The sequence below is a fragment of the Danio rerio genome, chromosome 22 (assembly GCF_052040795.2).
Source record: "Danio rerio strain M-AB ecotype USA chromosome 22, GRCz13ab, whole genome shotgun sequence".
Lineage (NCBI taxonomy): Eukaryota > Metazoa > Chordata > Actinopteri > Cypriniformes > Danionidae > Danio > Danio rerio.
The window spans coordinates 1,471,580-1,487,500 of NC_141042.1; the positions used below are offsets into that span (position 1 = coordinate 1,471,580).

At 35.6% G+C, this 15,921-nt stretch overlaps 3 protein-coding genes across 8 annotated transcripts in view; 2 read left to right on the forward strand and 1 right to left on the reverse strand.

Annotated features, from left to right (window-relative positions):
* The window catches only part of LOC147838313 (uncharacterized), a 31,705-nt gene extending 18,623 nt beyond the window's left edge, over positions 1–13,082 (reverse strand). The window contains exons 1-2 of one of the 3 annotated variants that reach the window (XM_087303332.1): positions 12,816–13,082; positions 974–1,012 (exon numbers count right to left, since the gene is read on the reverse strand). In XM_087303332.1, coding sequence (XP_087159458.1) covers positions 974–1,012; positions 12,816–12,831 — 55 coding nt within the window. In that variant the 5' untranslated portion in view covers positions 12,832–13,082. Of the gene's footprint in view, positions 1–973; positions 1,016–12,815 lie in introns of all 3 variants that reach the window. The other 2 variants (XM_087303331.1, XM_087303333.1) reach the window with 2 other exon arrangements.
* The window catches only part of LOC147838311 (uncharacterized), a 441,300-nt gene that overhangs the window by 171,491 nt on the left and 253,888 nt on the right, over positions 1–15,921 (forward strand). The gene's annotated exons all lie outside the window — the stretch shown is intronic.
* Positions 15,403–15,921, forward strand: part of irf6 (interferon regulatory factor 6) — a 13,346-nt gene continuing 12,827 nt past the window's right edge. For 3 of the 4 annotated variants that reach the window (XR_015521087.1, XR_015521086.1, XM_087302496.1), the window contains exon 1: positions 15,419–15,669. The gene's annotated coding sequence lies outside the window, so the exon portion shown is untranslated. 4 annotated transcript variants of the gene reach the window in all.

The following is a 15,921-nucleotide window of genomic DNA, read 5'->3' on the forward strand; positions in this document are numbered from 1 at the left end:
GAGGTGTTTAAGATGCAGATGCAGACAGAGGCAACACCATCAGCGTTGGTTTGGCATCAACTCGTCTGTGTTAAAATGTAATCAGCAATATCCTTCTTTTCGCTCATTTCATCTTTCTTCTTTGGCAAAAAATATCTGATGGACTGCCCCATGAGTTAACAAATATGTGTTGCACATTTATTCAGTACACATTACAACAAAAAACTAAGAAAAGAAGGAATTATGGTTGCAAAACAGTTCCTAGCAAAGAAAAAGGATGATAATATCATTCCTGACGTGCAGTTTATACAAATTGCTTGATCCAGCCATGTTCCTCAGCATGAGAGCAGTTTTTCCAAGTAGCCTTATAGTGCATTCCTGCTTCTTATAGGGTTTTTTGGCACACAAAAGTGTTCTTTCGTATGATTACAGTATCGTTATTTGTGTTCTGAAGACGAACAAAGCTCTCACGGGATTAAAACAAAAAGAGGAAGAGAAATGAATGACTGAATTTTCATTGTTGGGTGAACTAACTTACATTCTAAATAATGAACATCTTAAAGACGTATTATAAACATCTATTTAACACCCATCAGGAAATTCTGCATAGAACGATTGCAAAAATACAACTTTCAAATTTAGATACAAATATTAAATAAATGTCTCCAATTAAGTCTTTGTGCATTTAGTCCTGTGGTGAACAACATTCTGAATATTCCTAAAAGGCATTCCAAAACTAATGTTAATGAACTATTAATAGATGATTCTTCACTGTATTTTAAAGTGCCAAATATAACAATATTCAGCATGTTAATGATCACAATATTTAGTTTACCTGAATATTGGAATATATGTTTAAAGGTGTTTAGATGCATCATAATGATCATATACATTTTTTAACTCAAGGCATAATTTTAGTTTTTAATCATTATTTTGTCACAACCACATTCATGTTTGCTTCATAATAGGATTGTCAATGATTTAATGTACTTACTGTTGGGAAGCTCAAAATCTAGACTCTTCCTGCCAGCTTCTGCTATGGAAGAGAAAAACGGTGTTTGCAGTAATTACAGAACAGAGTGGTGAAGACAAAAAGATCAACAAATTTAACCAATGAAGATGAAATAAATTTTCAAAATTAACTATTTATTTAACTTGTGATGACAATGACAATTTATGTGATACTAATACATTTATATTATATATACAGAGGTTGGATAATGAAACTGAAAACTAGCCTGGTTTTAGAGCACAATCATTTATTATTATGGTGTAGGTCAGGGGTGTCCAAACTTTTTGGGCCGAGGGCCAGATGCAAAAAAACAAACGTTGTCGCGGGCCAAATTTTACATACATCACACAGACACGTGTATATATATATATATATATATATATATATATATATATATATATATATATATATATATATATATATATATATAAATAAATACAGTTGAAGTCAGAATTGTTAGCCCCCCTAAATTATTAGCCCCCGTTTATTTTTTCCCCAATTTCTGTTTAACGGAGAGAAGATTTGTTTCCACACATTTCTAAACATATTAGTTTTAGTAACTCATTTCTAATAACTGATTTATTTTATCTTTGCCATGATGACAGTAAATAATATTTGACTAGATATTTTTAAGACACTTCTATACAGCTTAAAGTGACATTTAAAGGCTTAACTAGGTTAATCAAGTTAACTAGTCAAGTTAAGGTAATTAGGCAAGTTATTGTATAACAATGGTTTGTTCTGAAGACTTAAGGGGCTAATAATTTTGACCTTAAAATGGTTCATAAAAAATTTAAACCGCTTTTTATTCTAGCCGAAATAAAACATAAGTCTTTCTCCAAAAGAAAAAATATTATCAGACATACTGTAAAAATGTCCTTGCTCTGTTAAACATCATTTGGGAAATATTTAAAAAAGAAGAAAAAAATCAAAGAGGGGCTAATAATTCAGATTTCAACTGTGTGTAGATAGATAGATAGATAGATAGATAGACAGACAGACAGACAGACAGATAGACAGATAGATAGATAGATAGATAGATAGATAGATAGATAGATAGATAGATAGATAGATAGATAATAACAAGAACTGCTGCTTAATTGAATGCATGAAATAGCGACACCCGGTGGTTATTTATTGAATTATGTTCATTTTTGTACAGCGGGCCAGGTTCTCTTGAAATTTATAAAAAGCCTCGCGGGCCGCCACAAAACTGATTGCGGGCCGCAGATGGACACGTCTGGTGTAGGTCCTCGTTTGGTCTTAGGAATGACAGATATAAATCTATAAATATAAAAATAGCAAAAATAATTATAAAGTACAGTAGGTAACACTTTACACAGCAAATTTCTGGAGTTGAAAAATTAGGAGTTAGGCAAAAAAGTGTGAAAGAGTAAAATTTTTTGAGTTTATTTTTAAACTTTAACACAATTTTGTGTTATGGGATACCCCTTGCTGTGTTGTATTTTGGAGTTCATTCTCTGGTGTTCAGAAACGTGCTTTAACTCCTTACTGGAGTTAAATTTTTAGAAAGTCCGCCATTACACAACTCTGCCGAGCAGCACATGAGAACTGGAGTTATGTTCTTCGTTATGAGGTAGGTAAAAGTGCATTGTTATACAATTCTAAAAGCTTTTTCTAAATGTTGGATGTTTTGTAGCAGAAGTGTGTTTTGCTGTAGCTGTTTCATTTTGTACTGTGAGGCTAGTGACTGCATGTGGCTAACTTAGCATAGCATGTTAGCTTTTCCAATGTGGCTGTTTTGTGCAGTATTTTTAAAAATGTTGTGGATATGAACAAGCTAACACTAGCTAATAATCTTTTCTTCCCCTGTGTTCTAAAAATGTGTGTTCTGCTGTCAAAAAGAAGCGGTAGGCCTACTTGATCAGATGGAGAAACCTGCTGTTCACATTTCAAATAGGCTAACTTACACAACGAGGTAATGTCATTATCTTTTATCCAGCAATAGAGCTTTATGTCTGTAAGATTTAATATGTGTAATATTGCTCATGAAATGTTTTGAATTGTATCATGATTTAGTCGTGACCGTGAGAGTATGCTGTTTTCAGCTATATATACACACATTACATTTTCAATCACACTAACATAAGTTGGTAAATAACATTTATCTTTTTTATTTCAGGCCACGATGCTGATAAAAGTGCAATTTGGAGGCAAGAAAAAATATATTAAACTGGAAGAAGATTGTTTCTTGGATTTTCTCAGTGCGGGTGAGTTTTAGTGTAACAGAGTATTTTTAAAAATTTATAATAATAATAATAACAACAGTCATTTTGAAATTTATTTGATAAATTATTCATTGTTGTTATGTTGTAGTCCAGCACAAGTTTGTGATACCAGAGGATACAGCATCGAAAGTCACAGATGACCATGGCATAGAGGTGGATGAGGATGTATTTCAAGAACTTGCAACAACCAAAGAAACATGTCATCCACACTAATGATGGTAGGTTATTTAAGAACATTTTTATAGATTTTGAAAGTTGGTCTCATGACTCAGAGTGAAAGTGTGCATTTCAGAACCATTTGCTGAGACGTGTTGTTGTTGTTTTTTTATCAGATTTGACTGTCCTGCAGCAAGGGTCTGTTGAAGTGCCCTCCTCCCTAAGTCTGACAGATACATTGTCTGTGTCAAGCAGTTTGAGCAGCAGTGATTCTGGATCTCAAATTATTCAACCATTAATGGGCAGTGTCCAAAAAAATGTAAGTTTTTTTTTTTACTTCCATATACATAGATCTTATACCGTAAACATTACAAAATAACGTTACAAAATGAATGCATTTTAAAGTAAAAAAATAGTATAAACACAGTTATTAGATTAAGTTTTTTTGTAAAAAAAAAAAAAAAAGATCTAATTTTGGTTATCTTTCTAAATACTTTTTTTTCTTCATTTCAGAAAATCGAGCAAATTCTAACTTCAAAGCCAGCAGAGTTGACTGTGATTAAGGAGTATGACAAGATATTTTTTTGCTGCTTTTGATTCCTGCGAAGTTAATTTTATATAATGTAATGTGTTGATTGTCTCATGCAATTTTACTAAGCCATTGGTTTTAGTTGGCACTAGCTGCTAACATATATTAATTGTAAATGTTTTGATGTTAGATTTAATGCTTTGATGACAATTAATTTCAAAGTGTGTACATTGATGGAAATTCTAAATCTAATGTGTGGATTTGCATGAATAAAAGCAGTAAGTGAAGAGTATTGCATCAGTTCAGTCATTTTCATATATATATATATATATATATATATATATATATATATATATATATTGTTTGAAGTACACTTTAACTCTAAAAAGTGTTACATTTTAACATTGGTAAGGAGTTCATATTATACCCAAATGTAAAAGTACTCTCTGTAGGATTACAATTTTAACTCCAGAAAGTGTTATAATCTAACTCAAAAAAATGTGTTAAAATTCAACTCCAAAAGCAGAGTGATTTTAACTCTGAATGGGAGTACATTTGATGGTCACGCATGTACACTCAGATTGAGTTGATTTTGACTCCCAGGGAGTTTATTCCAAAGACCAGAATTTGCTGTGTATGATAGTCTCATTGGCAAATGTTAGTTCATGCAAAACAATCAAGAGTGAGAAATAGCATATTTAGGTTGTATCTTAAAGTTAACAGAATTTTAGTCGGTGTTAACTTTTTATTGCATTGTACGCATTAGAAATTATCATTGATGATCATCCTTTGTTGCCATTATCAGCTGTGTTACCACATATCACCTCTGCAACTCTCCTGGACTATGCATATCATAATGCTTTGAGTTTGCACATCAAAGCTGAGACAGTTTACCAATCTAAACACTGACGCACACAGCTGCTGATAATGGACACTGATTACGTACAATATATAAATACCATGGTTAATGTGATTTCACCAAGATCGACATATTCCTATACGTAGATGTTAATCCTGGAACAACATACCAATCAGATTTAAAGGTGCTGTATGTCTGTTTTTTGACACTTCTAAAGGATAAAACAGCATCATATGTGTGCAGATATTCAGAAACATGCTTTGTGAACATTCATGTTTATCTAAAAAATAATGCTGAAGTCAGATATTCTGCTGTGAACATGTGTGTTACATGCTGGAACGTCTGTCTTTGTTTTGGTCAACCGCCCAATGCCAGTTTAGCCAATTATATTTCAGCACCACGGGTTGCCAGATGGTGGAAAACAGCATATTTCATTCATTCAGTCAGGAAGACTCTCAAAACATTTAGTCTACCCAATTCACCTGTACCGCATGTGTTTGGACTGTGGGGGAAACCGGAGCACCTGGAGGAAACCCACGCCAACACAGGGAGAACTTGCAAACTCCACACAGAAACACCAACTGATCCAGATGAGGCTCAATTGAATTTTTTGTATGAAACTTGAGCTAATATAATAACTCTTATTAACTGTTTTTTATTCACTGTTCTATAATTATATTGCTGTTGTACATTGCTTGCTATTGTTTATTAACACATCTCTCTTTATACCATAAAAATATACACGACTAATGTGAGCTTTCTTTAGTTATTTTCTTTTTACTATATAGTACCTAGATTTTTTTGACACCATAAAATTATAATCAGCTGACAAGTTAAGTTATGGGGACTCAAACTTGGTCCTGGGGGGCCGGTGTCCTGCATTGTTTAGTTCCAACCCATATTAAACACACCTGAACCAGCTAATCAAGCTCTTTCTAGTGCCGCAGAAACACTAGAGTTTAAAGCTGTGGTCACATTAGAGTTTGAGCATGAAATATTCTGTCATACAGCTTTGTGAAAAGGGGCGGGATTAAACAAGATGATTAGACATTTAAAAAGCGAGTGATTGCTCTATGTTTTAAATTTCTGTCTGGAGAGGTCATGTTTTGATCCTCGATTGATCTCATCCAGTCAAGTGATGCCATTTCGTGGGTCAGAGTTCACCAAGCTTCAACTTTCCAATGCAGTGAACGCTGAAACCTGTCGCTGGAGCTTGTGTTTCCGGTCTGACGCATTCGCATGCTTATGAATGGAAGTCCATGAGGAGAAAAGTGCAGTGTGACCGCAGCTTGAGTATACTAGAAACTTTCAGGCAGGTGTGTTGAAGGAAAATTGAGCTAAACTATGCTGGACACTGACCCTCTAGGACTAAGTTTGGACACCCCTGAATAAAGTGTTGTTGTATTTTGTGTCCGAAAAAACAGCAGTTCCTCTGTTCGGGGGTCGGTTCTTCGTATGTGGATTACTCAGTTAGCTGGATTTGGATATTGACGATTTGACACGATCCAGGATCATTTCGTTCTTCAAAGCTGATCCGAGAGTTGTTGTCATGGCAACAGTTCTGGTAGATCAAACCTGATCGCGAGCAGGCTCAATTCATATAAACAGGATTAGATCGGCTCAGTTCAAGCAAAGATAATACAGAAAGTATGAACCGAATTCTGATATTTTCTTACAGTAGTAGTTATATACACTTGGGAAAATGGTAAATATTTTTTAAACTATATATATATATATATATATATATATATATATATATATATATATATATATATATATATATATATATATATATATATAAAGTTATAGTTAATAAAATAAATAAAGTTATCTATATTAATAAAACTTATGCAATCTGCACCCTCGAAATGAAAGTACAAAGACTGCCACCTGGTGGTGCACAGAGAAAACTTATTGATATGAACTTTTTAGATCGCTTTAGTACAAATTGTGTATAATAGAAATGCAGAATATGTGACTTTTTTTAAAGCAATAATACATTTATGCAGTCATAAACATGTTTTGATAGTTAATATGAAGGTGATTTGATGCTTCACAAAAGTTGCAGACGCCTTTACCAATATGAAAATGCTTTTGTAAACAACCAGTTATTCTTTACACTGATTAAAAAACGGCTACTATAATAAAGATAATCTTTTCTAAATGTGGAACTAAATACACTGATTTGCATTGAAATACATGATGAATACTCTTGACACATTAAAGTGTAACCGTGCGTTCACACCGAAAGCGGCGAGGGCGTCAAAGTAGCCGGTCATTCATTTTCAGTGAGAGCCGGCGGCGATAGGCGTCGATAAGCGGCGAGGAGCAGCGCGGCGCGTCTTCGCCGGCGTGAGCGTCGAGGAGAGTTGAAATGAAGTCAACTTTATGGTAATGAGCTATGACGCGGTTCGGCAGCAAGCAATCAGAATGAAGACGTCCACCGCTTGATAGCAGTTCAGGGAACACAGACATGTGAACTTTGGTTCCGACCACAGTTGTTCCCAAGGGTTTGATTATTGCGGTCGCCGTATTTCCCATTATTTACAATGTTTTCTTACAGGAACATGCATTAAATAAGTTACTGGCGAGTTACTGATGTTTATTAATGTTATATAAACTTATCTTTAAAAAGCGGGAATCTCACGCGATGTGACAGTACAAAACAGGACTGCTGCTTCAGGATATTTCAGACATATGGACACATATTGGATAAATAGAGCAAAGCCACACCACATGCAACTTGATCTTCCATTGTTATATGAATTTGATAAGAAGTGTGCAACATTTTCAAGCTAAAAACATGTCTTATGCAGGAATGTAACTGATATGCTGCAACGGCTCCTTTAAGTACGAGATCAATGTAGCGAGTTTTGACGCTCTCGCCGCCGGAGCTGAAGGCAGACAGCGTTGTCGCCAGGGCGGCCAGAGCGACCTTGGACGCTCTCGCCGCTTTCGGTGTGAACGTACGGTAAAGCCTGCAGCTCACAACATATGTGGAAGGTTATTGCGTGTCATATTTAACAAGCCGTTTACTGCTAATTTGATGTAATTTTGCTCACATGGATAATTGAATATTAATCAGATGATGTCATTACGCTGCTGTGCCGTCAGCCAATCGTTGCATTGCTGATCATGATTTCGAGGATCGATAGATCTGTCCTTCACAACACACGCAGCGATCTCAGATCAGTTCATCCAGACATTCTAATCTGATTCGCGAACTTGTTTGAAGAACCAAATTAGCGAGAGATCAGTTATCAAGATTAAAAGATCCAGGATCTGCCAAATCATCTTAGATCATTTAAGTGAGGTACGAAGAACGGACCCCAGTTGTGGTTGTTTATAGCCGTTACTCCCATTTGCTGGAGTACCCACCAGACTCACTAGAGGGCACTCCAGCTATAATAAACACTTCATTTACATTTACATTTAGTCATTTAGCAGACGCTTTTATCCAAAGCGACTTACAAATGAGGACAAGGAAGCAATTTACACAACTAAGAGCAACAATGAATAAGTGCTGTAGGCAAGTTTCAGGTCTGTAAAGTCTAAGAAGGAAAGTATTAGTATTTTTTTTTTTTTGTAGAGTTAGTGTGATATTCAAAGAGGCAATTGCAGATTAGGAAGTGAAGTGGAGACTAAATAGTTGAGTTTTTAGTCGTTTCTTGAAGACAGCGAGTGACTCTGCTGTTCTGATGCAGTTAGGGAGTTCATTCCACCAACTGGGCAGATTGAACGCGAGAGTTCGGGAAAGTGATTTCTTCCCTCTTTGGGATGGAACCACGAGGCGACGTTCATTCACAGAACGTAAGTTTCTGGAGGACACATACATCTGCAGAAGTGAGAGCAGATAAGAAGGAGCAAGGCCAGAGGTCACTTTGTAGGCAAACATCAGAGCTTTGAATTTGATGCGAGCAGCAACTGGCAGCCAGTGCAAACAGATGAGCAGCGGAGTGACATGTGCTCTTTTAGGTTCATTAAAGACAACTCGTGCTGCTGCATTCTGGAGCAGTTGAAGAGGTTTGATAGAGTTAGCTGGAAGCCCGGCTAGTAGAGAGCAATACTTCACCAGCAATCATGCTTTGCATCTCACAGCTGAAACAGTTTACCTGCAGTGCACACTGACACATACATAGCCGCTGATCATTGATACTGATTAGACAGATACACACTCGCACACCCTCACTGTGATATGATAGCTGTTTCTCAATTCCAAGAATGCAAAGAACAGGCTTGTGTTCTCACAGTGATCTATTTTGCCAATTACTTGTGAGACCGCAAGAACACAGCTATAAATTTCAGCAAATAAACACCATTAATGCGTTTATGCCTTTATTGAGGTTTTTATGTTACTGTTTACTTTTAACGTCTCATTTAGGGAAACTCCTTAAATGAGTGAGTTATATCTGTGAACTTCAATAATAAGGTGGCGCAGTAGGTCAATAATATCCAGCTGCAGGCCCGCCGAACCACACACGTTTTAGGCAAACACAATCTAGGACACACAATCTAGGCAAACCATGTTGGTACCTAACTCTTTAGCATTATCGCCACCTATTGAATTTCACAAATATGGTTTCCCATTTCAGTCATTATTATTATTATATCGTAACGATCATTTTAAAGTCTCTGCAGTTTCTGAACTCAAATTATGTATATAAAAATAATTGGTTAAAGACACTTATGACTTTATTCATGTGTTCAAAGAAAACATAATAGACCGTCTAATTGTTGGATTAAGTGTAATAAACTAATTCAAGCTCTTAATATTATCATACTTGGTAAAGCAAACAATAATAGATCATTTTAAAATAAATTATCCTACAACAGTTAATCATTTAAACAATATATATATATATATATATATATATATATATATATATATATATATATATATATATATATATATATATATATATATAGTTATAAATTGATTATCTTAACTGATTATAATTATAAGTTTATATATAAACTACTAACTTTTACTAAACTGTCTCAGCTGTTATATATACGTATATATATATATATGTGTGTGTGTGTGTGTGTGTGTGTGTGTGTGTGTGTGTGTGTTTGTGTGTATATATGATTTTTTTATTATTAATAGTTAATTTGTTCCTATTTGTTACCTATTACTGTAGTATTAAATTACTACAGTATTAAATGTGGGAAATCATTAATTAAAAGGTTATTGTAAAATTAAGCTAATAAACACTATTAAATTGCTTGAGTAAAATATTAATATAGTGTTATACATTTGTTACATGTAAAAAGATTTTTATTACATATAATGTATTATTGCCTATATTAACTTGCTATTATTTCCTTCATCATAAATTAATCCATTATATAAATTAAACCTGTCCAAATGAGATCATTCAGCAAGGCCAGCAAACGAGTATCCGCCATATTATTGTCAGATAATAATGACTGATCAGCTATAATGACTGATAGAAAACTGTTCACTCTATTATACTGAATGGCGATCGGAAACAATGCTCCCCATTCGGCCGTCTCAATCGCAATATTTGTGACATAAAGTAAAGTAAACACTATTGTGTACAATATTTATTAATCATACATATTAAAATATATCGATGACGATGTTCAAAAAGACATTAATAACATTAACATCCGTCGTAACCATATATGGTTTGCCTAGATTGTGTGTCCTAGATTGTGTGTGCCTAAAACGTGTGTGGTTCTGCGGGCCTGCAGCTGGATGTAGGTAGTGTCAGGGCCGACCCGTGGCATAGGCAGTATAGGCAAATGCTAAGGGCACTGTACATCCAGGGGGGCGCCAGAAATAAGCGCGGTTAAGTTGGTTTTGTTCTTGATATTCCAGACACATTCAGTGATATACAACAATAACTCAAAAACCTCTTAGCCTAAAATGATCTAAAGTGTGTTTCCTACAAAAAGACAAAGCTGGTTATGTTTCAGACCTGTCTTTCTTTTTTTTCGCTCGACATTATGACCACTGCTCTGTTCAGCCGGGAGAGCTCGCGCAGAGTGAAGCTCTCAGTAAGGGACCGTCGGAAAAGTGCTTATTTATTTATTTATTTTTTGCTCTGTCCTGCGTGTTTTATTTTAAACACTACTAATTTTCTCTTAAATGAGCACAAACAGTTACTAAAGTACTGGAATGCTTCATCCGTTCATTCATTTATATAGATCTGTGCATTCTTACATGAACACCTCTGTTATCAAACAAAACACAAAGAGATTCATTTGCTGCTCTTCACTAAATAACTATAGTAACTTTAATCAATATGCAAATACAATTAAAAGTGAAGTAGATTTTATAGCTTTATTTAATTTCTATAAGAGCCATTGTTTTTAATAGGTTAAACCTTTTTTTTTTTATTGTCAATATTTTCTAATGTTCGCTATGTATTCTGTCATTTGAAGCGATTTGTTGTCCCATATTTTTTACATCCCAACGTTGACAGATATGGCATAACATTGCTAATCATTAAATAGCTATAGTGCTCTCTGTTAGGTTTAACGTCAGCTAATGTTATAGAAGTGCATAGACGTTATGGAAAATAGTAATAGTAATGTAACTACCTCCATCATTCTTCCTCAAGCAAATGTGTAAATATTAGATCTATTCAGCATAATGTTAATTGCATTGGCATGTTTATCTGATGTTTTTCCAGCTTGTAGTAGTCGATCAAAAAGCTGTTTAGTTTCTTATGACTATACACTAGCAGTGGAATTTACTGCGATGTGACAGGGCGCCACCTGAAATCTTGCCTAGGGCGCCAAATTGGTTTGGGCCGGGCCTGGGTAGTGTTGTCGCCTCACTGCAAGAAGGTCGCTGGTTCGAGCCTCGGCTGGGTCAGTTTGGGTTTCTGTGTGGAGTTTGCATGTTCTCCCTGCCTTCGCGTGGGTTTTCTCCAGGTGCTCTGGTTTCCCCCACTGTCCAAACACATGCGGCACAGGTGAGTTAGGTAAGCTAAAGTGTATGTGAACTCTTGTGATGTTCTTCGTTCATTCACATGAAAGTTTTATTTTGCGCAAGTGACACGAAGAACGTCCTGCGGGTTTAGACATGGATATAACTATGCTTGCTGCTTTGTACCTGTCGCCAAAACCCAAAACACCCAAACTTCACCATCTACTTCAGGAACTGTGTTTGGATGACAGCCGCTTCCAGCACTACTTGAAGGTGATGGGTGTCCATTTTGATGACCTGTTATTACTGCCATCTGCTGAAGACTAAGATCAGAAACATTGTCCTTCTGCCTATTGGCCACATCACAGCCAGAGGATCAAACAGACCTGCTCCTCGGCCTGCATCTCCAGCATCACTGGTGAATTTTGATTTAGTTGATATTTTTTGCTCATATGAAAGAACTTGATTTCACACTTCACATCATTCGCATTCACCTCTAATTGCGCATTTGCATTGACTTTGTATGTATAAAAAGACAAAGTAAAACAATGTAAGCTAGCAAAATAACCATTGTTCATTTAGAATTTATGCAGACTTATCAAAATTTCAAAAGTGATTTGGACACGACCTAAGTGCACATGCATAGTGCACTTTAGAGCATGCACCCAGGTTAAGCTTTATTCAAAAACCATAAGCATCATTCTCTCTTTAATACACTTTACTTTTGGTGACATGCAATGCCACAGTGACTGACTACGCACAAATCCTCTAAACATTTATCAGTGCAAACAATTTAAATACATTTAAAAAGCAATAAAGCATATACTTTTAATACATCATTTCATTAGTAAATAATTAGACTAAATGGCTGTCTCAGCCATACGGAAATCTGTGGCTTTTTCTGTGTGCATATATTTCCTTGTTTTCTTTTCCTCCTGTGTGCATATATTTCATGGCTCTTCCTGTTTTATATATATTTTTATGCCACTACTACAAACGTAAAAGCGCAGAGAAATATAAATTAATAAGTTACAATTACCACTGCTTAGTATAGGCTAACATCATTAATAAATGCATCTTTAAGTAAATGATGCTGGGTATATTTGTAGCCTACCAAGTTTGTCTCTTACCTGAACTCGACGCCATTGGAGCACAATAGCTTGAAACCGAAATTAAAATAAAACCGCTGAAAGATGAGAGCCTCGGTGCCACGCCCGACAGAGAAAATTTACACTATTATATTCAAGTTTTAAAACGCATAGGTTTTGCTACGGTTACGCTTTCGATCCACGGTGCTTCAGAGTTTTCGAGCCCTGAAAACAATTCAGTTTTAATTTTAAAGCGCTGCTGCTCCGTGTCAGTGAGTGTGGATGGGGGGAAACGGAGACAACGAAGGCGTGGCTGCAGTCATTCGCCTATCTGATTGGGGCGTTTTCTCAATATCAGGTAGGCTACACACAGTTCAGTCTTGCATCCTCTCCTTGTAAGTTCAGACTTCGCAAGTTTGATCAGGAGAACGAACACCAGAGGACGCGTCGTGTAAATCTTTAAAGGGAACAGTGTACTTTATAACCTCAATCACATCACAAAGCACTTCCTCTTTTCATTTTGATATTAACAACTTAAATAACAGATACCAAGGCGATCATGTACAGAATTACAGGGACGTAGCAAGCAGAGGGACGGGCGGGATACTTTCCCTCACTTTTAGAGATAGACTGATTAGAAACAGGTGATTAATAATTATATAAACGTAAACTTTTGGATCTTATACATGTCCCCCCTTGTAAAATGTGTGCTACGCCCCTGCATATTTATATGACCGTCATCTTCACTGCATGCATGATTATAACAAAACGGAGCCTTAACACAACTGCCTCACTTAATTTTCATTGAAAAAAATAAAATTAGGCTTACAGTGTGGTTTATGCATGCAATAAAGATGATCAGAGGAAATGGTGAAACACCAAACATCCCATCTTGTTTAAGGTTCTGAGGGTTTACATGGTTGTACAGACGCGCTTTTGGAGGAGGTTTAGTGTTTTGCGTTGTTCAGCCAAAGGAGGGCGCGCCAATGCTGAATAGTAGACTGCAGATATAAACTGGCCCTACAGCCAGGGTGCGAAATACGGGGTATTATATATATATATATATATATATATATATATATATATATATATATATATATATATATATATATATATATTGTTTGTTTATTAGAATTTTTCTCCCTTATTAAATTTTTAATAATATTTTTCTCCAACTTTAGTGGGTGTTTTCATTTTTGAACTGCGATCTTAAGTTGTTGTTAGAGTAGTTCACTTTTGTGATTAAACTAACTAATCTAATATATGCACAAATATATTACTGTAAAGCATCCTGTGGAAATATCTTTAAGGGGTGAACTCATTTGTGCTTAGCACTTTATAAAGCTGTTCTTGAAAGCATTGTGAGGTATGGTATCACATTGTGGTTTGGCAGCCTATCTGTACATTCATTCATTCATTCATTTTCTTTTCAGCTTAGTCCCTTTATTAATTAGGGGTTGCCACAGCGGAATGAGCCGCCAATTTATCCAGCATACGTTTTACACAGCGGATGCCCTTCCAGCTGCAACCCAACACTGGGAAACACCCATACATTCTTGCATTTACACTCATACAGCCAATTTAGTTCATCAATTCCCCTATAGGGCATGTGTTTTGACTCAAATCAGCGACCTTCTTGCTATGAGGCGATCGTGCTACTCACTGCGCCACTGTGACGCTCCCTATCTGTACACTGTAAGTCTGTACAGTATGATAAAATGTTTGGCATGATGAATATTTTAATTCTCAAGTTTTATATGAGAATTGTGTCCTTAATCAGGTGGCAAAGATTCTGAATGATCCAACTCATTTTTTGTATTCACACTTCCCTCTGGTGGTAGGGGATATGGAGTGTAGGTTGAACCGTTATAAGAAACCTTTGTAGCCATTAAAGTAGGTTTATTTAACAAGAGTTTATCTTAATTAGCATTATAATTATTGTAACTACTGTATTTTTATTGTTTTTATTGTTTGTATTTATGGAATGTCTGCAGCAATATGGTGATGCCAATAACAAATTTTCTGTCATGGACAATAAAGTGTTCTACTACTACACTGTATGTCCAATCATTTATAATTTGGTCTGTGTGCTACTCATGATGGAAACAAATCTGCAATTAGCTTATAAAATGTAAAATTGTTAATTAAACAAAGATATATATTGAATGAGTGAGTGGTTGAAAAAGGCAGTAAGGAATGTGTGTGAGAAACTGAAAAACTTACAGAAAATTATTTCAGAATTTAGAGAATTTATTTTAGTCAGTTGTCATTAACATTTCTAATTTAAGTAAATATGCTACATTAGCATATTTAGCTATTTTAAATGTTATTGAAATTAGTTTAAATAATATATACGTTTTAACAATTAAATCTTGTAGAAATAAAAAAAAACTTAAAATCATTTTACATTTTAATTAAACGTTTAGTGTTGGATTCTTTCATTACATATAGGCTGCAGGGTTTGATTAACCCTGCAAACAATATAATCAGCTTATGAAATTGGACATGAATGTGTAGCATGACCTAATTGTATTTAACCGAGTAGCATTGCTAAAAAGAGAATGTATATATATTTCTTACTTGAGGGCCCGTGAGTGTGCGCGCGCCCGTGCCTGTTTGTGTGCGCGTGATTCAGAGAAATGCTCGTGACGTCACCGCTGTACCTGAGTTTCGGCGGAGGGTGAAACTCTCGAGCAGAGATTCAGATACACATGAAACTCAGTTCATACCCTTTCACACGGACACACGGATATTCTGCGAGTGTTTTTTCCTACCTGTTACCGAAACACACCGACATTAAACACGTTTATTCATAAAAACCGTTCGTTTTGGCGGCAAAGGCCTCAGGAGTGCTGCTTTTTCCTGCTTTGACGCGAGCGCTTCCTGAAACCCTCAGGTGAGACTCATTAATATTTATATCGCGTTAATATTTCATGTTTATAGTCTTTTACAAGCATTCCAGCTGTATATAACGCTTTCATGTGATTTAGTGTCGGGATTTCAGCGTTTTAATCGACGGCGAGGATGTTTTCTCAAAGTCAGATGCTCTTTATTTGCTCTTTATATTGCTTTTTCTTTTTAAATTGTGCATTAAATTACTGTTTTTGACAACATATGAGCTTTATCTGTCCTGTCCGGTGTTTTAAGT